General features: G+C 49.6%; 1 protein-coding gene across 2 annotated transcripts; it reads right to left on the reverse strand.

Moving 5' to 3' along the window:
• Positions 1-6,456: 6,456 nt before the first annotated feature.
• CES3 (carboxylesterase 3) lies at positions 6,457-19,935 on the reverse strand. 2 transcript variants are annotated; one of them, XM_020885052.2, is made up of 13 exons: positions 19,812-19,935; positions 18,516-18,720; positions 18,273-18,411; positions 17,988-18,121; positions 17,385-17,538; positions 17,173-17,277; positions 16,171-16,272; positions 15,679-15,816; positions 10,061-10,141; positions 8,623-8,770; positions 7,459-7,608; positions 7,228-7,306; positions 6,457-7,116 (listed from the first exon to the last, which is right to left on the reverse strand). In XM_020885052.2, the coding sequence occupies exons 1-13, from the start codon at positions 19,891-19,893 to the stop codon at positions 6,927-6,929; spliced, it is 1,707 nt and encodes a 568-aa protein (XP_020740711.2). In that variant the 5' UTR covers positions 19,894-19,935; the 3' UTR covers positions 6,457-6,926. The 2 variants fall into 2 exon arrangements, with proteins under 2 accessions (XP_020740711.2, XP_070307291.1); XM_070451190.1 differs by lacking the exon at positions 18,516-18,720 and having other exon boundaries at positions 19,812-19,895.
• Between the last annotated feature and the right edge of the window lie 5,171 nt (positions 19,936-25,106).

Below are 25,106 nucleotides of genomic sequence, written 5' to 3' on the forward strand. Positions count from 1 at the left end.
TTCTTCATCTGTAAATTCTGCATGATAATAGTACTTACTGGGTTGTAGTGAGGGTTAAATGTGTTCATGTAGGTAAAGCACTTCAAACAGGGAAAACCCATCATCAGCTGTCATCATTAGTCCTTGGGGAAAGGCTGATGTGGTTTAATAACTTGAAAAACGGAGAATCTGAAATTGTATATTGAATATGACCATGGAAAGTACATGCCAAAATACTCCTAAGATGTCTAAAGTAACAGGAAGAATTGATGCCAAAATGGTGTCTGTGGTTGGCTCTGAGTTGCAGAGTCATCAATGACCTTGATTTTTTTCCCCTTCTTTTTCCTTTAAATTTTCTGTAGTTCCTATGTTTTCTTTAGCCAGCGTTATGGAGAATGCACTATCATTGTGGGGTTTAAAGAGTCAGGTATGGGAGAGAACAGGGAAGGCAAGAACAGGGAAGGCAAGATCAGGGAAACATGAGTTACCAGCAGCTTCATCCGGCCTGGGCCATGTTTCTCTTTCTGGATCATATTCCCCTTCTCATTACTTTGCGCTGCTGGCGCCCCCTGTGGTCCATGTGTGGCCACATCACTAGGAGTATGGAGCCTGGTTTGAGGGAAGTGACAGAGCCACTTGTTTCTGCTTCCCAGGCTCCAACAAGATTAGTTGGTGGTTTTGTTTTTTTTTTCCATTTATTTTTATTGGTTGGAGGCTAATTACTATACAATATTGTAGTGGTTTTTGCCATACATTGACATGAATCAGCCATGGATTTACATGTATTCCCCATCCCGATCCCCCCTCCCGCCTCCCTCCCCATCCGATCCCTCTGGGTCTTCCCAGTGCACCAGCCTTGAGCACTCGACAAGGGTTAGTTTATCTGTTTGTACTAAGCATGTGTTACTGAAAGGAAGGGCCAAGCTGGGAGGTGGAGGGGAGTGTGAGTGTGGAGGACAAGGGAAGTCGGTGGTGGAAAAGGCAGATAAGACTGTGAGTGCACCTGCCCGGCAGGCCTGGAGGTCAGTCACCTGTAGGATCCGCAGCCCAGCTGTGCAGTAACTTGGCCAGCTCTGTGTGGGCCTTAAGGACCGGTCCTGCCAACAGCTGGCTCCATTCATGCCACCTCTCCCCAGGGAAGAAACAACCTTTCACCTGGGCCATATGGGTGGGAGTAATGCCAGGCCAGGCTTCTGAGTGGAGGACTCATGTGGGTCCCATCCAACGCCCACATAGGGCACAGGGAACATTGAGTAGGTCGCTGGGTCAGTCAGGTGGCCCTGGGAAAACACTATCTTAAGGGTAAGAACCTGAGATTCTGACATGCAATGCTAGGTGATCTTCTCCTGGGTCACCTAGCACCCTCTGTTTGGTGAGAGAAAACTGAGGCTCTATCAAAAGATGGGGAAGCCTGGTGTGCGGCAGTCCATGGGGTCACAAAGTGTCAGGAACGACCGAGTGACTGAACTGAACTGAAATGAGGCTCCATCTGGTCCATGACTGCGCTTCAAAGATGCATGACAAGTGGGGTGGGGTGTCCTGAGGGGCCAGATCACAGGATGAAGCCAAGCTCCTGATAAGAGAAGGAGCCTGCAGACCCGGTCAGTGCGGCGCGGTCATCTCTCATCTCTGTACTGCCTGAACTATTGCAAAACTCCCCACTCTGGGCCTCACTTGCTGACAGTACTAGCTATTGGAATCCCAGTTCCTCTGCCTACATCACCCCTTAGACCCTCACTCTGGCAGCTGGAAAGCTCACTCTAGGCATGAGGGCACAGTCTGGAGGGAGGCCCACAGTACTGGGAATGGGTCCTGGCTCCATCCTCACTCTGTGTGGCCTCAGGCAAGGTGCTTCCCCTCTCTGATCCTCAGTTTCTTCCTCTGTAAAGCGGGGATCCACTCGGGACCCCAGAGGATGGCCCAAAGGTCCTATAAGACTACTCAGGACCCCGGAGGATGGTCCAGAGCCCTGAGGGAGAGAAAGGATGTGAGTGAACTTGAGCACAGAGGGAAGCTCAGCAAGGCTCCGTGGGCGGGTGAGGCCTGGCCCTCTGATTGCCTGGTGCCCTGGGCCCTGGTCAAGACCTCCAGAGTCAGAAAAGTCAGCTCAGGGACAGTAGGGAGGGGCAAGGACACCTCTAGAGAGGCTCCAGTGGGCAATGCCATCTCAAGACATGAGGAATCTGGGCTGATGGGAAAGGAAGCCCAAGGGCTGGGGCAGAGGGAGGAGGGATGTGTGGGTGCCACTCTTCTCCAGTAACAGAGCTGGTATTTCTCTGCCAGGTAGCTTCCTGTTCTTGGAATGGTTTTCCCAGGGCCTGGGCAAGCTGGGTTGGGAACTGGGGTCCAGGGGGACTGGAGGGTATACATCTAAAATCCAAAAGGCGGGACTGCAGGTGCAGTGGGGGAGGGGCTTGGACGACAGCTTCCCTGAGACCCTTAGGGAAGGCCAGAGACTCATTCAGAACATCACAGAGTTCCACCTGCCACCTCTTCTAGGCAGACACAGGTCCAAGTGTTATTTCAAAGTGGAAAAGCCTCATCCTAACATTATGATGGCACCCCGAATGTCCCCTAGTTTTTCTGTCTTTGAACTGTGATTGAGGGAGCCATAAGATTTTTTCAGACAGTGCAGTTGAAATCTGTGTCCACACCTACACCAGGGGGCAATTGTTGAGCACTTGCTGTGTGTCAGGCACTATTCCAGGCACTTTGCAGCTAATTATCATTCAGTCCTCATAGTGGATCCATGAAGGGGGGAAAACACTATAATTATCCCCATTTTACGGATGGGAAAACTAAGGAACAAAGAAACTAAATAACTTGCTCATACATATCTAGTAAATTGCTGAGCTGTATTGGAACCCTATTAGTGAGGGTATGTGTGTGTGGATGTATGTGTGTGTGTGTGTGACTGGTGCTGGGTATGAACACACTTGTCTGCATCTACTGGGAGTGTCTACCAATCTCTGATTGGGTGGCTGGGTCCAGGTGTGCACGTTCGATCCTGCAAGTACCCCCTGGTGCTCACACACTCACACTGCTCACTGGGTCCTTCCCGTCACCCTGCCTTGGGGAGGCTCCCTGGGTCCACCAGTCCCTGCCCTGCAGGGCCTGGTCCTTCTGAATTTGTGGGTGCCCCTGGCTTGCTCCTTACACTCTGGGTGCTGGGGCTGGACCATCAGTGGATGGAGGATGTGCTGCCAGCAGGGGAGGAGAGTTCCATGAGTAGTGGCCCAGGGAAGTGAGAGCAGAGAGGCCAGAAGACTGGAATCCTAGGAGGACCCTCTTCTCTGGCACTGCCTCCCCCTCGACCCCAAGCCACTGGGACCATGCCAAGCCATTCCTCTCCCTCCCATGGACAGAAAACCCTAGAAGTTGGGGGAAGGAGGAGAAGAAGGGGGAAAGTTGACCTGGGGCATGGTCTGACGCCTCACCAGCAGGCTCGCCCACCCTCCTCGGAGCTTTTTGGCAGTGGTGACACGGAAAGTGGTATGTGCCCCCAACCCCGCACATCCCCGTGGCTGCCAGGTGTGGTGTGCCCTCAGGCCTGGAGGAAGAGGCCTGTCTGTACCTCCAGCATGGTCTAAACCCACCCCTTGATTCCCAACCCGGTCCTGCTTGCCCCCAGGCAACCCCCCACCCTCCAGGAGTCTTCCTTTTCTCACCTTCTTGTCCCCTCAATTACCACGTCAGCCTGTTGCTTCTAAACCTAGAGCCCACCGGTGCCTTCTGTCTCGCCCCAGAAGCCTGCACTGGCCCGCTTCTTGCTCTCCCTGTCCCCTCTCTCATCACCACCCCCAACCCATTCATGTCACACACCCCCACCTGATTAAACCTTTCCCAGGCTCTCTGTCACCCTCCAGTCCAGGCCCCTAGTCCAGCCTGCACGGCTGCTCCCAGTCCGGTCTTTGCTGGCCTCTTTGCTGACATACAGAACTATGTTTTCTCAGCACATGTCAACCTCCAGCCCTTTGTTCCTGCTGTTCCATTGGCCAGGAACGCCCTCTTCCCTGCTCCCACCACTCAAGCCTACCCCCCTGGCCTGAGCCACTTCTGCTGGTCCTTCTGGTGTCAGCTTAGATGTCCTGACTTCCTTGTCCCCCAAGTCAGGCCAGTCTATGCCTCTGTGTCCCTATAGCCCTTTGTGTCTCCAGTAACACACTGTGGAATTGGAGCCTATTTAAGATCATGGCATCTGGTCCCATCACTTCATGGCAAATAGATGGGGAAACAGTGGACGCAGTGGCTGACTTTATTTTTCTGGGCTCCAAAATCACTGCAGATGGTGATTGCAGCCATGAAGTTAAAATATGCTTACTCCTTGGAAGGAAAGTTATGACCAACCTAGACAGCATATTGAAAAGCAGAGACAATACTTTGTCAACAAAGGCCTGTCTAGTCAAGGCTATGGTTTTTCCAGTGGTCATGTATGGATGTGAGAGTTGGACTGTGAAGAAAGCTGAGCGCCGAAACATGGATGCTTCTGAACTGTGGTGTTGGAGAAGACTCTTGAGAGTCCCTTGGACTGCAAGGAGATCCAACCAGTTCATCCTAAAGGAGATTGGTCCTGGGTGTTCACTGAAAGGACTGATGTTGAAGCTGAAACTCCAATACTTTGGCCACTTCATGCAAAGAACTGACTCATTTGAAAAGACCCTGATGCTGGGAAAGATAGAGGGCAGGAGGAGAAGGGGATGACAGAGGATGAGATGGTTGGATGTCATCACCGACCCAGTGGACATGGGTTTGGGTGGATTTTGGGAGTTGGAGATGGACAGGGAGGCCTGGTGTGCTGAGGTTCATGGGGTCGCAAAGAGTCGGACATGACTGAGCGACTGAACTGGACTGAACTACCTGTCAGACTCTCTTACCAGCTTATGGGGACAAGGGGATGAGAACAGGAGTCCTTCAATGCCGTGTAAAGAGCTTGAACTTGCCTCAAGGGCGGCAGGGAGCTTTAGGGTAGCCGAGAAGCATGACTTGGAACCTCTCTGGTAAGTGACTCTTTTCTGCCCCAAATGGACTTCCCAAAACAGAACTTCCCAGGTGGTGCAAGTGGTAAAGAATCCACCTGCCAATGCAGGAGACACAAGAGACGTGGATTTGATCCCTGCATCGGGAAGATCCTCTGGAGGAGGGCGTGGCAACCCATTCCAATATTCTTGCCTGGAGAACCCCATGGACAAAGGAGCGTGGAGAGCTACAGTCCATGGGGTTGCAAAGAGTTGGACATGATTAAAACGACTTAGCATGCATGCACAAAACAGAATTGGTCCCAACTGCAGGTAGTTTTCTTTCAATCAGCAGCAGCCAGGAACTTAGTCTGACTGAGGAAGGGTATATGTGGGACCAGAGTTGGTGGGATGAGATAGTGGGCGGAGGGGAAGTCATTGTGTTTGTATTAAAATCCAGATGTCTCAAGGGAAGGATATATTGATCCTCAAAAACAAACAAAAGAAAGAAATGTGTGCCCCACTCAAAAACCTCTGGCTGCTTTTCACCTGTTGTTGCCTGAGAGGGCAGACCTGGTCTTCTCTCTCTGACAGCAGCCTGACTGATGCACTAGTCCAGACACCTACCCCCAGCCTGTTCTCCCGTGTCCTGGTGGTGCCCTGAGAACTGTGCAGCCCCAGAAGTTAGTCTCCCCAGCTGGAGGGAGAAGAAAGAGCCCAGGCAGGCCATAAGCGGGTGAGGTACTAGGGCTGGGAAGCTTGCATCTCACGTCCAAGGGTCAAGGTCCTGGCCCTGCTGGACTCTGCTCTGTCTTGGCAAGGGCCAAGACTGGGCAGCATGGACAAAGGGACCTCCCCCAGCCCTAGTCAGAGGCCTCTGAGATCAGTTGTCAGCTGGATCCCCTGAGGCCTCAGGACCCACCCTATCCAACCCCAGGTCTCTGCCATGAGAGTCCACCCACCCTTCTGATTGGAGAGGACAACATTTGTCCAGAACTAAGCAGAGCTTTGGTGCCTAAAGGGCCTGGGTTCACATGCAACAGTCCCCATCCTCATACTTTCTCAGTCTCTCACTCAGCAAGCATCTTTTGACCCCAGGTCCTGCCTGATCCTGGTATGGGAGATGCAGAGTGGGGTCAGGCTGATTTCCACTCTCAGAGAGCTTCTGAGAGGGGAAGAGGAACACTGACACCAACGGTGCTAGCCTAGAGTGGGATACACTGTCATAGACAGAGCTTGGGCCAGGCCCAGAGAAGGCAGGGAAGACTTTCTGGAGGAGGATCCTCTGGGGAGCTTGAGGTATGAGCTGGAACTTTCCATGGAGCAAGTGGGAAGAGGGAGAAGTTTGGGCAAAATCCCCCTAGATGAGAAGCAGGCAACATCTCACAGGAGTCACAGAGGGGCTGATGTTTTAATGCGGCAAGCAGTCTCTGACGTTTTTGGCATCAGGGACTGGTTTTGTAGAAGACAATTTTTCCATCGACTGGGGAGGGGGGAACGGTTTCAGGATGAGTCAAGTGTATTACATTTATTGTGCACTTTATTTCTATTATTATGACATCAGCCCCACCTCAGATCATCATTAGATCCCAGGCATTAGATCCCAGAGGTTGGGGACCCCTGCTTTAAGAGATATGAGTGCCCATCAGCCTGGTTTGGGTTAAAGTCTCTTAGCAGTGAGAGAGGGCTTCCTAAATGGCACTAGAGGTAAAGAACCTGCCTCCTCATGCAGGAGATGTAAGAGACCCAGGTTTGATCCTTGGGTCAGGAAGATCCCCTGGAGGAAGGCATGGCAACACGCTCCAGTATTCTTGCCTGGAGAAGCCCAGGGACAGAGGAGCCTGGCAGGCTACAGTCCATGGGGGCTGCAAAAGAGTCAGACATGACTGAAGTGATTTAGCACATAGCAGAGAAGGGAGAGAAGGAGGATGCCCGCCTGGGATGTGGCCACCCCTAGGGCTGAGCTCCAGCCCAGAAGGCCCAGGGCCTGCCTCAGAGTTCCTCCTGGGCCTTCCTGCCCTTCTGCTTATGCTGCCACTGCCCAAACTTGGTGGGCAGTATCTCTGCCCAGAGCTGCATTCGGGTTGGCTTCTGGTTGACCCGTGGCACCAGGTTGATTTCCAGGTATTCCTCCGCATGGTTGAATGGGGGCCAAAGAGGCAGCCCCTTGCCATTGGGGTCCCTGGGTGGGAGGAATGAATGAATGAAGACCAAGGCCTCCTGTATTGCTCCCAGGCAGGCAGCTCTAAGTAGTCCTAGGCTCAAAGCCAGGCAGGCCTGTTTGCTTACTCACCCTGTCCAGGCAAAGTTGGCCCACTGGGCCATCATGGTGAGGCTCAGTTGCTGCTCCTCCTCCGTGGCTTCTGGAAAGGCTGTGGGAAGGACAGACTTGGATCAGGGTCAGGGGGGTCCTGAAGGAGACTCCAGCATCCCTTATGCTGACCTGAGACCTCTGTTCCAACAAGCCCCGCTCCTCCCCTGGTGCAGCCAGAAACCTAAGGATTACTGGTCCGTCCATCCTCACCCAACATGGAGCTCTCATCCGTGAGGAAAGGACCGCCGAACATGAAGGTCAACTCAGCTCCATGATCAGCCCGCACCCAGGCTGGCTTGATCTTCACAAAAGAACTGGGTCGATGCTGGAACTCATAGGAAAAGATGGAGACCCCAGAATCTGTGGAGAGAGGGCTGCATGAGAGATGGTCACCCACAGCCTGATCAGGCACTATCTTTGCTAAGCCAGGCTCACCATAACACCAATACCAGTGATAATAATGATGATGACAAAATGATGAACAGCAAGCCTTTACTGAGTACTTGCTAGATCTTCAGCACCAGTCATCATTCAGTTCATCCTCATAATAACCTACGAATTAGATCATTATGCATTATGATTGCCATTTTATTTCTTTAAATTTTTATTTATTTGGCTGCCCCGAATTTTGTTGTGGCATGTAGGATCGTTAGTTTCCCCCGACCAGGGATTGAACCCAGGTCCCCAGCATTGGGAGCCTGGAATCTTAGCCACTGGACCATCAGGGAAGCCCCTACTCTAGCCATTTTAGAAATGAGAAAATGAGACCCAGAAGGGTTATGTATCTTCCCAAGGGGTCACAAAGACAGGAACCCAGAACTGTTTTGGACTATGTTAAGGTTTAGCCACAACAGGGGTCTGCAATCTCCAGGATTGAATGCCTGATGATTTGAGGTGGAGCTGATGTCATAATAAATAGAAATAAAGTGTACAATAAATGTAATGTGCTTGAGTCATCCTGAAACCATCCCCCTCTCACTCCTGGTCTATGGAAAAATTGTCTTCCATTAAAACAGTCCCTGGAGCCAAAGAGGTTGGGGACTGCTGAGCCATGAAGCTCGGAGGAAGCAAGACTTTTCTCCCAGGAGGAAGGCTGAAAGCAGAAAAAATCACTCATGAATCAATTGAATCCCAGAGAATTATTGATAAGCCCTGCTGGGCAACCTCTGACAGGTCACTGCACCTCTCTGTGCCTTGGTTTTCTCCTCTGCAGAGTGTCCGGCCAGAGTCACCTCTTCTTGTTGTGACACTGCATCTCAGAGAGGAAGTGGTGAGTGGGAGAAGCAGTGGAGCGTGAGGCCGTGTCACCCGTGAGAGCTCAGGTCCTGGGCTCAAGTGGGAAGGGTGGGACAGCTTAGACAGTGATAGGCTTACCTTGGAGGTCTCTCGCAAATTGCAACATGGGTAAGGTTATGATAATGTCACTTAGCAATTCCTGGAAGGCTTCTCGCTTGGCTTGTCCATCTGAGCTGCTGCCTAGGTATTCCTTTATGATGGTGGGCATCACCTCAGTGGGCACACCCTAGGGTGAGAGGCCTTGTCAGATCCCACAGCCATGGCAGACCCTTCCAAGAAGTCCTGCATCCTCCTGTCTGGCCTTTTTCATGTCCCAGGGCTCATGTGCCAAGAGGCTAGCCACCTGCCTTCCTTGGGGGTTCTAGATGATATCTGGGTGGGAAGAGGTCAAATCTGGAGTTAAATGCTAGCTCTGCAATCATTGTGATTGATTGGCTGTGTGACCTCAGACAGATTGCTGAACCTCTCTGAAAGTCAGTTCCTCCCTGGAAGGTGGTTTGGCAGCCTATGTGAATCACAGAGTTCTGGCCTAGAGCAGGCACTCAGTTGAAGTTAACTAGGAAGTTAATGGAAAAATGAATCATGGGACTTCCCCACAGCTCCAGAGAGCAGTGCTGCGGTTGTGTGAGGGAGGAGGGATCTAGGGAGTCTCAAAGGAAGGAAATGTACATTGATTGAGCACCTCCTGGATACCAGTTCCCTGGGAGACTCTTCCAATACAGCATCCAGTATCTTTCTTAAACAGCTCACATGGGTGGGAAGTAGCATTCTTATTTATGAGTGAAGAAATGGAAGGTTAATTGTGGACAAGCAGCCAGGGTCAGGATTTGACCCCAGGTCCACCTGGTTTCAGGCATCCCAGGAGGTGCTAGTGGCAAAGAACCTGCCTGCCAGTTCAGGAGACTTAAGAGACGCGAATTCGGTCCCTGGGTCAGGAAGATCCCCTGGAGGAGGGCATGGCACCCACTCCAGTATTTTTGCCTGGAGAATCCCAGGGACAGAGGAGCCTGGCAGACTATAGTCCATAGGGTTGCATAGAGTCAGACACGACTGAGTGACTTAGCACTCACGCACCACCTGGTTTCAAGTCTGACAGTGCCATCTTAAGCTCTGAGATCAGATGACTGGTACAAGCTCTGCCTCTGCCCTTTACCCACCTCGAGGCCTTCAGCCTCAGTTTCCTCATCTGTAACATGAGGATAATGAAAGTCCCTGCTTCACAAAGTTATAATGAGGATTGGAGGATTTGAATGCCTGTCCCAGTGCTCAGCACAGCACGGTTCCTGGCAGAGAGTGTGTGCTCATTATGGGTAGTCTGTGATAAAAATGATGTGGTGGTAATCTTCCTTTGAGAACCATGTTGTGTCATGTCCAAGGGGATTCCTAGACAGAACTAAAATCCAACAGTTGCCCCCCAGGCTTGGTGGCAGGTAGGGAGCTGGGTGTTGGAGGGTAGAGGGTAGAGACTGTGTTGGGTTCGGCCCCACTGGACTACCCGTTCCTGCCTTTTTCTCACCATATTGGTCAAGAAGGGCCTCAGGATGGCCAGCATGTCCTCCAGGCTCAGTTGATCCATCTTCTCCAGGAAACCCCAGCCCTGTGCAGACACCAAGGCCCTCTCAGTACAGCCTCATCACGGCCCATGCCCCTCACCCTCACCTTCCCAGCCAGCGCCCAGCTTGGAGCAGGCCAGTGTTCACAGCCCTGGGACCATGAGCTCATTATAGAGCCGAGTGTGGCCAAACCCACTAGCCTGAAGACCTCCCTAAAAGTAAACTTCTAATTTATGAGGGAGGGAAAAGCATCAAATACAACAAGCAAGTGGTTAACAGCAGTCTCGGAATTTGTTCAATATTTTCATAGAATACCATCAAGACCCCCTGGTCCTGTAGCAGGGGTTACAAAGAAAGTTCAAATGTCTTTAAAATTAAATGTTGGGAATTCCCTGGTGGTCCAATGGCTAAGACTCTGCAGTCCCATTACAGGGGGCCTGGGTTCAATCCCTATTCAGGGAACTAGATCCCACATGCCACAACTAAGACCCTATGCAACCAAATAAATAAAAATAAATATTTAAAAAAATAAAATTAAATTAAATTAAATGTTGACTTTAGGAACTTCTCTGGTGGTCTGGTGACTAAGACTCTGCACTTCCCAGGCAGGGGGCCTGGGTTCGATCCCTGGTCAGGGAACCCACATGCTGCAACTAAGGATTCCCATGGTGCAACTAAGGCCTGACACAGCCAAATAAATAATAAAAATATAATAAATAAATAGTTTTTAAAATGTTGGCCTTGCATGTTACAGTTTTAAAAGCTCAGTCTCTGGTTCAAATCCCAGCTCGGCTACTTACTAGGTGCATAACATGAACCAGTTACTTAAACTCTCTCTGTCACAGTTTCTTAATCTGTAAGTGAGAAACAGTTGCTCAGTCATGTCTGACTCTTTGCGACCCCATGGACTGTTTAAGTCCATGGAATTCTCCAGGCCAGAATACAGGACTGTGTAACCTTTCCCTTCTCTAGGGGATCTTCCCAACCCAGGGATTGAACCCAGGTGTCCCGCATTTCAGGCGAATTCTTTACCAGCTGAGCCACAAGGGAAGCCCAAGAATACTGAGCTATGAGGGAAGCCCCTCTTAATCTGTAAAAGGAGTGACAATATCTGGCCTCATGGGATTGTTGTGAGGAATGGGTTAATGTACAAAGGCTCTGACAGAGTAAGCAGGATAGAAAGGTTAAAGTTATTAAAGTTATTTTCATGGCTCCTAGACTCTTGGCTAATCTTTATAGCAGCAGGAACAAAAAATTCACAGATAAATAAACACAAAAAGTGTATACCCGAGGGGAGATGTTAATCTTCACTAGGAATTAAGGTACTAAACTAAAGGCCACGGAAGCTAAAGTAGCAAAACTTCTTAAACAGTTGTTCTACAAGATCAATATACCAATTGCTCCTATACACTACCAATGAACAATCTGAAGGTGACATGAAGAAAACAATTCCATTTACAATAGCATTGAAAAGAATAAAATACTTAGGAATAAATTTAATAAGATAAGTACAAGACTGTACGTTAAAAACTCAAAGACATAATTGAGAAAAATTAAAGAAGACTTAACTAAATGTGAAGATGTTCCATGTTCATGGATTGTAAGACTTAATATTGTTAAAATGACAATACTTCCCAAATTGAACTAGAGATTCAGTGTGATCCCAATCAGAATCTCAGTTGCTTTTTTTTCTTTTCAGGAATGGACAAGCTGATCACAATTCACATGGGAATGCAAGGGACTCAGAATAGCTAAACAATTATCATGGACTGATTGTGTCTCCACATAGAAATATGTGGAGTCATAATCCCCAGTACCTCAGAATGTGATCTTATGTAAAGATGAGGCCATTAGTCAAATTCAGATGATTACAGAGGTAATCATTAGGATGGGCTCTAGTCTAGTATCAGCTTCCCTGCTCAGTGGGTAAAGAATCTGCCTGCAATGCAGGAGACACAAGAGACACATGTTCAATCCCTGAGTAAGAAAAATCCCCTGGAGAAAGAAATGGCAACCTACTCCAGTACCTTTTCCTGGGAAATCCCATGGACAGAGGAGCCTGGCAGGCTCTATGGGGTCACAAAGAGTCAGACGCGACTGAGCACAGAGCACTGTCTAGTATGTCTAAAGTCCTTGTAAAAGGGGGAAATTTGGACACAGAGATAGATGGGTCAGAGGGAAAGCAACATGAAGCCAGAGAGAGAAAGCCATCTATAAGCCAAAGAATATATGAGGCCAACGGAAACATTAAAAAGAGGCATGGATTCTCTCTCACAACACTCAGAAGGAACCAATCTTGCTCACATCTTGATTTCAGACTTGTAGCCTCCAGAACTGTGAGACACTTAATGTCCATTGTTTAAGCCACTCATATTGTGGTTCTTTGTTATGGCAACTCTGACAAAATAATATAGCAATCTTGAAAAAGAAGAACAGAGTTGAGAAATTCACACTTCCCAATTTTAACACTTACTATAATACTGCTGTGATCAAGATGCTATGGCAGTGGCATAAGGATAAATTAATGGAGTAGAATTCAAAGTCCAGAAATAGACTCCTTCATTCATGACCAACTGATTTTCAATAAGGGCAACAAGACAGTTCAATAAAAAAAGAATAGGGAGGTGGGAGGGGGGACCGGGATGGGGAATACATGTAAATCCATGGCTAATTCATTTCAATGTATGACAAAAACTACTGTAATGATGTAAAGTAATTAGCCTCCAACTAATAAAAATAAAAAAAATTAAATTAAATTAAAAAAAAAAAAAGAAAAGAATAGTTTTTTTCAACAGATCATGCAGGGACAAGAAGATACCACATGCAAAAGAGCCCATAGCTCACACCATACACAAAAATTAACTTGAAATGAATCTAGACCTAAATATAACAGCTAAAACTATAAAATTCTGAGAAATAATCATAGAGGGAAGTCTTTATGACCTTGGGTTTAGCAATCATTTCTTAGGTATGACAAAAAAAAAAAAGGGCAAGCAACAAAAAAAACAGATAAACTTCATCAAATTTTTTTTTTAATTGTGTTGCAAAGGATACTGTCAACAATGTGAAAATACAACCCACAGAGTGGGAAAAATATTTGAAAATCATATATCTGATAAGGGATGTCTATCTGGAATATATGAAAAATTTTACAACTCAACAATAAAAAGACAAATAATTCGATTTTAAAATGGGCAAAACAGAAGACAGTTCTCCAAAGAAAATATTAAAATGGCCAATAAGCACATGAAAAGATGTTCACGATTTTAGTCACTAGGGAAGTGCAACTCAAAACCACAATGAGATACCACTTCACACCCACTGGGATGACTACAATCAAAACAAAAGATATTAACAAGAATTGGCAAGGATGTGGAGGAATTGAAATCCTTACACACTGCTGGTGAAATATAAAGTGATGCAGCTACTTTGGAAAATAGTTCAGCAGTTCCTGAAATGATTTAGCATAGACTTACTCCATGACCCAGTGGTTCCATCCCTGAGTATATAACCAAGAAGTATATAACCAAGTATATAACCAATTAGGCATATGTTTGCACAAAAACTGGTACATGAACGTTCACAGTTGGGGAATCCATAAGAACCAAAAAGGTGGAAGCAACCCAACTGTCTGTCAACTGATGAATGGATAAACAAATGTGGTATATCCATACACTGAACTATTCAGCTATAAAAAAAGAGGGAAGTACTGATATCCACTACAACATAGATGGCCCTTGAAAACATTATATTAGGTGAAAGAAGTCAGACACAAAACCCCACATATTGTGTGATTTTATTATATGAAATGTCCAGAAGAGGCAAATCCATAGATTTGACAGAAAGCAGATCAGAGACAGAAAGTAGATTTGTGGTTGCCAAGTGCTGGGGTGGGGGGCATAGGGAGGGATGGGAAGTGACAGCTCAATGGGTATGGGCTTCTTTCTGCGTGATGGTGAGTCAAATGTTCTGGAATAAGATATGGTGATGGCTGCACAGCTTTGTGAGTGTACTAAGAACCACTGAATTGTACACTTTAAGGAGGTAAATTTTGTGCTATGTAAATTATATTTTTTAAAAGTTGACATTTGAAAAATTGTACTCTCCAAATGCTGGCAAGTTTGCAAGAAAGCCTGTAGACTCCAGGGACTTCACTGGTGGTCAAGTGGTTAGGACTCTGTGCTTCCACTGCAAGGGGCATGGGTTTGATTCCTAGTCGGGGAACTAAGATCCCACAAGCCTCACAGCAGTCAAACAAAATGAAACAAAACCAAACAAAAAACCTGTAGACATTGCTGGTGGCAGTTTGAATCAGTGGAGTAATTTCAGAAAGTGCTGTACCAATAGCAACATGTAAGAAGTGGAGAGGTTTCCGTTAGGCACACGGATTACTTTCCATGGCTGAAGCTTTCACCATGGATACTTAGTAAACATCTGCTGCTGCTAAGTCGCTTCAGTCGTGCTCGACCCTGTGCGACCCCATAGATGGCAGCCCACCAGGCTCCCCCATCCCTGGGATTCTCCAGGCAAGAACACTGGAGTGGGTTGCCATTTCCTTCTCCACTAGTAAACATCTAGTTGGCTGAAAATGTTATGGTTGTGCTCCTATGGAGAATGGAGGGAACGCCTGTACTAGTGATGGGGTGAGCAGCCCCCTGAGTCACCAACTCTGAGAAATATCTTTAGCCACAAAGTCCTGGGCACAGCGTTCCACACCAGACGGGTTTGCCCGTGTCTTGGGAGCCAGCCAAGTCAGCTCCCTTTCACTGTTAACACTCACAACTCAAAGTTGCAAGTGTGGGGGCAAGGCTGCCTACCAGAGTCCAGGGCACTGTTTCCCCTTAACACTTTTCTGCTATCACACACACACACACACACACACACACACACAACCCTGGACTGTAAACTCCTACAAACTTCAGTGAGTATCAGCATTGCTTAAGGCTTTCATCTAACAAGCACCCAAATGTGCCCCTGGGGATTAAATACAAGGAAATAAGTCAGAGGACAAAAGCTGTGAACATGAAGACGTTAACTGCAATATTAGCTTCAGTGATTAAAATGAGAAGCTACTGAAGTGATGACATGAAGGAAAATTATGAGACGACCCTTTCTTTGTGGAAGGTTTTGCAGGCATTAAATTCATTAATTGTGAAGATGGGCGAAAAAGAGTGACAATGAAATATGAGAAGATGCTTAGAAGGAAGGTATGATGGTGACACTTTGTGTGGGGCATTCTGTGCCCCTGAAAAGGACTGGAAGGCATGTGGGCCATGGTGTCTCCCAGTGACTTGACACTGTCAGAAACCTGGGAATCTCGGTTGGTTGGTCCCTCAGGTACAGAGTCACACAAACTAGTCTCATAGAGCCTGATTTATAAGCCAGACACCAGGGCAGAAATATGCCATGGATCAGTACTGCCTAGAAAGTACAAAAATGTGGTCCCTAAGAAGGAAATATTTGCTTTGAGAAAATGAAACTGGGTCAGCCTCTGCTTTCTCACCTATGAGACAGAAGGGTCTGAACTCACAGCACATGGAGATGATGTCGGGGCAGGGAGGGCCTTGACGGGTACACTCACCCTGGGGATGAGCCAGCCAAACTCGTGGTTGTTGACTCCGAAGAGGAAGGGCACAGAGTGGAACTGCCTCTCCCTCAGGAGCTCCTCCGGGCTCTTGTGAAAGAAGGTGCCATCGATGTTGTACCTAGCTATTTTTATCTGCAGGAGAAAACAAGGCAGAGAGCCTCCCAGTCAGGCCCTCAACAGATGGGACCCTAGAGATCCCTCGGCTGCCTGCCTGGGTGGCTGAGCCTTAAGAAGAGAGGGGATGAGATCACCAAGGCAAGAAGACTGGAGGGAGTCGGGAGACCAGGCCCATGATGCTTCTAAGTCGTCTTCTTTGCTATAAGACCCTCAGGACTGGGGTGGCCTCCCTCTTCATGCCCCCAGACCCTTAGCCTCCCGGGTAGCTGCCTCACCCCACACTGCTGATTGCCCCTCTGCTCCTGCAGGCTCTGGACAGAATCCCCTCTGTGTCACTGCCCACTGCCGTTCCCCAAGAAGTGAGCATACCGGCTTGTAGGCGAGGATTAGCTCCTCGCTTGTCTTCTGCCGAAGGCACTGCACCATCTCAGCCGAGGAGTCAGAGTTGCAGTCCAAGGAGTCTGCGAGGGTCTGGGGACAGACAAAAGTGTCTTGACTCCCTCGTGCCCATCAGTGCCCACTGCCAGCCCTCTGCCTCCCACATAGAGAGGACGAATTTGTAGGAGAACCAGGGCAATGATGTAAGAGACAGGACCTTGACACTGGCCAGAGATCTACCACCAACTCAGATAAGCCTTCCTTGCCCACCAGCTTGAGTGGTCCCCAGGCACCCCACGTGTCCCCCATCATGTCATTACTGTCATTATCTGTGTGTGTGTGTGTGTGTGTGTGTGTGTCTGGGTCCCCTCTACCCCTGTGAGAACAGTGTCATTACCTAATTAACTCTAGTCCTAGAGTCAGTGGGCTCAAAAAAGTTCTGTGGAGTAAGGGAAGGAGGTGATGCTAGTTGTAAAGAGCTTGTCTGCCAGTGCAGGAGATGTAAGAGACGTGGGTTCGATCGCTAAGTCTGGGAAGATCCCCTGGAGGAGGGTACGGCAACCCACTCCAGTATTATTGCCTGGAGACTCCCATGGACAGAGGAGCCTGGCGGGCTACAGTCCACAGGGCCGCAAAGGGTTGGACAAAACTGAGGTGATTTAGTACGCAGGCACGCAAGTAAAGGAGAGAGGGTTTAGGTGGGGAGGGAGTCATGTGTGCGCTACTCTGGCAGGGAGGGGACCATGGTTGGTGCCGAGGCTGGAGCAGGGTCAGGTAGCCTGTGAGGCTGGAGGGATGGCTTCCGGGACCATGCCACACCCTGGGAACTCTGGCAGTCTTCCCTGAGTTCTCACTGGTTGTGTGCTTCCTTCAGCCTAGTGTGTCCCTCTCTGCCAGCAAGGAGCTGGCTAGTGGTAACACCTCCACCCTGGCACTCCAAGTGCCAGCACAGGGCAGGTGTACATGGGGTGAGAGAGTGAAAGAAATGCAGACCTGAGCCAGGAGCCAGGGGTCAGTATCCAGAAAACTCGGTAGGGTGATGATTCCACTCTGTGCTATAGCTCTGTGGAACAGCCCCGCAGCCAGTGGGGACAGGACCTGGGGGTAGTGTGGAGGACAGATGGCTGTCAGAGGAGGGCAGAAAATCTGAGAGGTCTGGTACCACAGGAAACACCATTGCTGGCTCCCTCCCTGGGGTGACTCACCAGGGCAGAGACAATAGAGGCCCCACTGGATCCACCAAAGATGGTGACAGAGTTGAAGTCACCCCCAAAGGGAGTGATATTCCCCTGCACCCAGCGCAGAGCAGCCACGGCGTCAAGGAATCCCCAGTTGCCAGGAGCGTGCTTATCCCCAGTGCTGGCGGTTGGGTGGGGCAGTGGTTAGGGCCGGCTGGATCCCCTGACAGATCTTCCTCAGCCTCTGAAGTTTTGCTCTGAATCAGCCCCTGGGATGCCCCACCTTCCCTTGCTCCTCAATCTGGTCTGGCTATGAGCGATGCCCAGTATGCGGGATGGGTGGGCCTGACTGGGCAACCCTCCAGTTCTGGCTCTCCAGTGCCTTCTGGAATGTGTTGTTCCTTGACCCTACGGACTCTGTTGGCCCATAGGCCAGGAGCCAAATTCTTGTGCCCAAAAGTCCAAGTTCCACTGTCAAACCCAGGCTTTGGCTGAGCCCTTCCCCCAAGGGGGTGGAGCCTCAGCTGACTGCTCTGCCCAGCACCCTGCTTGCCTGGGACCGGGTCTCGCTTCGAGCTCCAGACCCTCACCCTGTGCAGTCACCGCCCTCTGCCAGGCGTGCTGCCTTACCTGAAAAAGCCAAGGAAGCCCAGGCGGTACTGGACTGTGACCACGACCACGTCCCCGTAGGCGGCCAGGGCGGACCCATCGTGGGAGGTGGCAGTGCCAGTCACGAGAGAGCCCCCGTGGAACCACACCATGACCTGTAGAGACGGCCGTAGGTCAGTGATCCTGGCTGCCCACTGACTGGCTCAGGGCATTCTGGGGACTCCTGGAGCGCTTTCGGAGCGGGGGTGGGGAGGGATCAGGCCTGGCCTCGCTGGCTGGGTGGACAGGGCCCTCTGGGCAGCTCACCGGCCTTCCTGCCCCCGAGGGGGCCTCAGCCGGGCTGTAGATGTTGAGGATCAGGCAGTCCTCCGAAATGGGGAAGGTCTGGTGCTTTCCGTCCAGCGTAAATCTGCTGTTGTTCATTCTCTCCAGATCCTGCAGGCAGCTGTGGCGGAGGAGGAGCCCGAGGGCCAGTGAGTCAGCCCCACCAGCCCAGGCAGCTGGACCCCTGCCACCTGCCTGCCTGCCCACCTCAGCGGGGCTACTCACATGGCGTGGGCCCTGCTGGCATCTCGCACGCCCTCCCAAGACTTCGCTGGGCGCGGGGCCGAGAACCGGTGGGGCCCCAGGGGCGGCTGGGCGAATGGAATGCCCAAGAAGACGTTCACAAGACGGTCTGTGCCCTTCACGCCCACCTGCCGGCCTCGCACACGGCCCAGGGGTGTGTCCACTTCAGGCTGAGTGACCCCCGGCCCTGAGGGCAGGACAGAGGGGCTGTGGGTGAGTGTGCATGGGGTGGCAGATGGACCCACTAGTCTACTCTGAGCACCTCCTCTGCCAGGCCGGGTTCTGAGCACTCTGATGAACTGCCCCAGCATGCCTGTGAAACGGGTCTTGTGACTACCCCCCAAATCCTCTCCCAACCTCTCCTCCAGGTTGAGTCAGCTTCCCCTAGTGAACAAGCTAAAACCCCCTGCGACCCACGGACCTGCCAGGTGGGCAGTGGGTGGAGGAAGCCGGCCACTTGCCCTCTCACCTGCTAAATAAGGTGTGACAACCTTATCTTTTTTTTTTTCTGTTCTGATATTTTGACATCCGGCTTGCTGGCCCTGCCCTCTCAGGGCTAGCCGGTTCTTAGAGATGGTAAACCACTCACTGAGATGTGCCCTTCACAGTCCATCCAGAGGCCATGCTCCCGGCCACCTCTGGGCACCCTCGTACTCCTGGCAACTAACCACCTGCCCCAATCAATGCAAGGCCAGGTCCTGGACATCTAGGGACAGCCCCGTGCCCCAGAACCTAATGAAACCATTCCAATGAGCTAACCCAGACCTGCTCTGCCTGTCTCGCCTGTTGCTCCCACAGGGAACAACAATGAAAGTTGTCATCCACATCCCTCCCCCGCCCCCTGCTCATTTCCTCTGCCTCCTGAGGGACCGGACCCCTGCTTCCCTGAGTGGCCCTGTTAGAAACAGGGAATGGCAAGTAAACTTTCTTTCTCATGATGATCATTTCTATGTCTGTGTCTTACTGATTAAATGAAATCCTAGGAACTCTTAAAAACATGACAAATTGCACTTAAACATGGTTAAAATGGCAAATTTTATGTTTTGTATATTTTATCATAACAAAAAAAGAGAGGGGTAGCATTACCCGGATGGTTGCCCCTGCCCAGAGAAGATGTTCAACCTTTGGCATTCTGGTGAAAACTGAACAGAACAGAGGGCTCCTTCTCTGAGCAGGCTGCCCACCTTCCCTGTCCCTACCCCACTCTTGCCTCCTCCTCCAAGCCCTCCCACCAAACCAGAAGCTCCCACCTCTGCAGGCCCTGAGGGTATGTCTTACCAGTGGCTGTAGCAGAGAATGCCAGGAGCAGACAGGCCACCCAGACCAGGACCCCAGACCTGGTTCTTACCACTGTGCCCATGCTTCTTACTCACACTCAACTGTGGGCAGAAGTGGTAGACTGTGGAACAATGTCCCTGCCCTTTGGCACAGCCAATCTCTAAACAGTTGTTGGGAAAGCCTCAGCAGATCACCCCCACCTGACTGGAGTCTAGCAGCCAGGTTGGAGGACGAGGGACGCGGGGCTGGGAGACCAGCCCTGCCAGCAGGTGTGGTGATATGACAGCCCCAGGCAAGGGAAGGTGCTCTGCAATCCTGGGTTCAAGTTCCAGCTCTCCTGACACCAAGACTTCCAGGAAACTTTGGACACTCACTGCCAGGCACACATATCACCTACCTGAGGGAGTGGTGGACATGACCCTGGTGCCAGTCCTGCTCTGAGTGAGCCAGCTCACCGGGGTAGGGGCCACTGTCTGCTGGAGGGGCACCTGAGCTCTGCCACAGGGTAGAGGGAACTGGGGTTGATGCCCCCTTTCTTTAAAAAAAAAAAGTACTTATTTGTTTTTGGTTGCATCAGGTCTTTGTTGTGAAAGCAAGATCTCCTGGCTCAGGAGTTGGGGGGCTCAGGCTTAGATCCCTGGAGGTATGTGGGATCTTAGTTTCCTGACCAGGGATTGAACCCCTCATCTCCCGCATTGGAAGGCAGACTCTTAACCACTAGACCACCAGGGAAGTCCCTTTTTTTTCTTTTTAAATTGAGTCTTCCCTTGTAGCTCAGTTGGTAAAGAATCTGCCTGCAAGGCAGGAGACCCAGGTTTGGCTCCTGGTTCGGAACATACCCTGGAGAAGGAAATGGCAACCCACTCCACTATTCTTGCCTGGAGAATCCCAAGGACAGAGGAGCCTGGTGGGCTGCAGTTTATGGGGTCTCAAGAGTTGGACACGACTTAGCGACTAAACCACCACCAAATTCACATTACGATGAACCATTATAAAGTATACAATGCAGTGGTATTTAGTATATTTGTGATTTTGGGCCATCTCTCTAGTTACAAAATTCTTTTATTACCCCAGCAATATATCCTTTCCACTAAATAGTCACTCTCCATTCCCGCCCCTACCCCTCACCTTCCATGCCAATACCCCCACCCCCTGATGAGCTGATAACCATTAATCTACTCTCTGACTCCATAGATTTACCTATTCTGGATGTATCACATTAAAGCAATCATATGATATGTGACATTTAGTGTCTGGCTTCTCTCCCTCAGCATGATGTTTTGGAGTTTCATCTAAGGTGTAGCACATATCAGTACTTACTTTTTATGATCAAATAATATTTCACTGTGGGTGCACCAAAATTTTTTCTATCCATTCATTCATTGAAGGGCATTTGGGTTGTTTCCTCCTTTTGACTCTTACGAATTACACTGTTGTAAATATTTGTTTATGAGTTCCTATGTTTTCGTTTCTCTCGGCTGTAGAGCAAGGAATGGAACTGTTGGTCATATGGTAATTCTGTGTTTAATGTTTTGAAAAACAGACAAGGTCTTTTCCATGGTGGTTGAATGATGCCTTGGGCCGGAGCAGCCCTGCAAAGGGGCCTGTGGACTGAGGATCCCCAGGGTGTATGTTGGGGATAACTCTCAGGTAGGCTGACTCTCTGGAAGGAGCCTCACGTGACAGTGGTGGAGGCAGGGCACGACCCTCCACTGGACCTGAGACTGCTGGGTAGGGATGATGGAGAAAATGGGGCAGGAAGACTCCTTGTAACAACTCAAATCCTATATCCTTCCCCCAGGGAAGACGTGACTTCAGAGCCAGACCTCCTGCACTGAGATCCTGGTTCTGCCAGGTGGCAGCTGTGTGACCTAGTACAAGTTACTTCACAGTTTCAGGCCTGGTTTTGTCATCCCTTAAACAGTGATGAAAAGAGGAGCCACCTCATAGGGTTAAAGTGAGGTTACAGTGCGAAAACGTGAGGTATGAAACCAGAGGCAAGGGGAGCCTGTTCTTGTGTCAGAGCAGGATGTCTGGCTCTCTGCTGGCTTGGGGAACCCCCACCCCATGGGGCGCAGTGTCAGGGCCCCAGTGACTGGCTGGGAGTGAGAGCTGGGGGTATGGGTGGAGAGTACAATGCACTGGCAGATATTTGCTAATTCAAACAGCTGAATGTGCTGTTCATTGAGGGACAGGGTGAGGGTCATGCCTGGACTGGAAACCAGATCCTCTCCTGGAGTTCCAGCTCACACCTCAAGTTGGAGAGCCTGAGGATCAAATTTCTCTCCTGCCAGAAACAACCAGGGCAGCTTCCTGAATCCTCTTGGGAAGTTTCCCTGGTGGGGCCATTCCCTCTCCCAGAATCCCAGGTACATGCAAGGGCTCATGAGAGAGAGACTGAGAAAGAGGAAGGGGGTGATGGAGGAAGGTAACCAGCCACAATGAGATACCACTACACATCTATTAAATTAATTGAATGTAAAAGACTGATAAGACGAGGTGCTGGTGAGGATCTGGAGTAATTGGAACTCACATATATGGCTGATGAGTATGCAAAAATGGTATAGTCAAGTTGGAAGGCAGTTTGACATTTTCTTTCCAAGTTAAGCATACATTTTCCACATGACTCAGTGAATCCACTGTTAGCTATTTGCATGCGTGCTAAGTTGCTTCAGTCGTATCCAACTCTTTGCAACCCTATGGACCAGACTATAGCCCTCTAGGCTCCTTTTTCCATGGGATTCTCCAGGCAAGAATACGAGAGTGGGTTACCATGCTCTCCTCCAGGGATTGAACCTGTGTCTCTTATGTCTCCTGCAGTGACAGGCGGGTTCTTTAATTGCTCATTCCACCTGGGAAGCCTAGCGATTTACTATTTATGAAATGAAAGCATATGTCCACGGACTTGTCTGAAAATGTTCATAGCAACTTTGTTGAAAATAGCCTAAAAATGCTCAGTCGCTTCTGTTGTGTCTGACTCTTTGGGACCCCATGGACTGTAGCCCACCAGGCTCTTCTGTCCATGGGATTCTCCAGGCAAGAATACTGGAGTGGGTTGCCATTTCTTTCTCCAGGGGATCTTCTTGACACAGGGATGGAACCCATGTCTCTTATGTCTCCTGCATTGGCAGGTGGGTTCTTTACTACTTGTGCCACCTGGGAAAAAATAGAAATCACTCAAATGTCCATCAGTGGATGAATGGGCAAAATGTGGCACGTCATATATGGAATCCTATTCAGCAAGAAAAGAGAAAAACTACTGGTTGAATCTCAAAAACGTTATGCTAAGAGACAGAAACTGGTAAAAAAAAATGAATTTATATGAATTTTTTTAAAATGCAAACTATAGCAACAGAAAGCAAGTTAGTAGTTGTGTGGAACCAGGTTCGGGGCAGTGCGAGGGTGCACAAAGGAACTTTTCTGAGCAATGGATGCATCCTAAAACTTGATGTGATGGTGGTTGTATGTCTTATACATTTATCCAAATTTATAAAACTATATACCCATTTCACATCTAAAATGGGTGAATTTGTATGTGAATAATTCCACAATAAAGCTGTTCAAAAAATCAGTTTACCTAAAACTAGTCCTGGGACTCCACTTTTGGGAAGTATACTGTGCATATGCAGGACTGAAAAACATAAGCATGCATGCCAACAGGTGCTTTCAGGACGCTGGGAAAGCGTTAGAACTGGGCAGTGTTCATTAGAGCGGCTTCCCTAGTGGCTCAGCGGTAAAGAATCTGCCTGCCAACACAGAGGTGTGGGTTCAATCCCTGGGTTGAGAAGATCCCCTGAAGAAGGAAATGGCAACCCACTCCAGTATTTTTGCTTGGGAAATCCCATCAGAGGAGCCTGGTGGGCTACAGTCCATGGGGTTGCAAAGAGTCGAACAAGACTTAGCAATTAACTAACAACAACAAACCAAGTGTCCTTTAGAAGGAAGTCTCCTTTTTCAGAGGCAATGGCACCCCACTCCAGTACTCTTAGCTGGAAAATCCCATGGACGGGGGAGCCTGGTGGGCTGCAGTCCATGGGGTCGCGAAGAGTCGGACACGACTGAACGACTTCACTTTCACTTTTCACCTTCATGCATTGGAGAAGGAAATGGCAACCCACTCCATTGTTCTTGCCTGGAGAATCCCAAGGACGGCGGAGCCTGGTGGGCTGCTGTCTATGGGGTCACATAGAGTCGGACACAACTGAAGTGACTTAGCAGCAGCAGCAGCTCCTTTCTCATCCAGAGTTGGTCATTGCAAGCTCAAGGGTGTACTTGTGTGCCATCTGGTGTCTATAGTGGGCAATGCATGAATCTCCATCCTTCAAGCCCAACTTCAGGGGCTCTGGTTGGGTTGAATACAGTGGGTAGAAAGAAGGGGGACATTTCTCCTGGGAAACCTGGTACTCAGAGGGTCAGAGGTAGGGAGTCCTGGATCTATGAGAAGAGGGATACAACCTCTTATTGATATAAAGAAAGTGCTTTGGTGGAACAAAGAGGCAGAATGAACATAATTGGTGCCTTTGCATGTTGAGATGAAATATAAGATAGGGTTTTGTGGGGGGGGTGCGTGGGGAGAGATGGCAAAAAGGAATTAAAAGTTTAGGGAGAATGAGGTCCATAGGAAAACCAATCATGTCGATGCCCAGAGTGAGTTGGGGAATGCTCAGCAGAGGGGATGGTGGGGGTGGGGGTGGGGCGGCAGCAGGAGCAAGGAGGATTCTGAAAAGCAAAGGAGACCTCCCTGGATGAAGAGGCCATTGGGAGCCAACAGACAAGTCTCTTCTCCTAACATCCTAGATCTTCTGACCCCTCAGTCCTGCTTCCCGGAAATATCCCACAGATAAACCTCTTCATGGATGTGCTGCGATCATGTAAAGTCTGGGCCCTACAATGTCTGCAGAATCACTGAGGATAAAGACAGGCTTTAGGAGACAGTGACTGAGGAACCCGCCCACTTCTCCTGGCCACTGTGCAGCTGGTCCAGGCTCCAGCAGCCCATGGACAAGCCCAATTCTGCTTCCTACAAAAAACGGAGTCAATCACTCCCATGGGACACTAAGTGAAAGAGAAGTTTGTTTAAAGGTCAGCGACAGATGGCACTTAATCTAGGAAGACAAAGGGTGGGGATAGGGACATTGACATTCTGAGTAGTGGGGAGCCTGGGTGGAGGGCAGGGCTGAGATCTGCACTCCCAGGATCCTGGTGTCCAGGTTTCTGATTGGCCGTTTACAGACGGAGAGCATGGGGGCCTTGCTGAGAGCCATGTGCAAGGTTCCTGAAGCACCTTCCTTCAGA

The sequence above is a fragment of the Odocoileus virginianus genome, chromosome 20, assembly GCF_023699985.2.
Source record: "Odocoileus virginianus isolate 20LAN1187 ecotype Illinois chromosome 20, Ovbor_1.2, whole genome shotgun sequence".
NCBI lineage: Eukaryota > Metazoa > Chordata > Mammalia > Artiodactyla > Cervidae > Odocoileus > Odocoileus virginianus.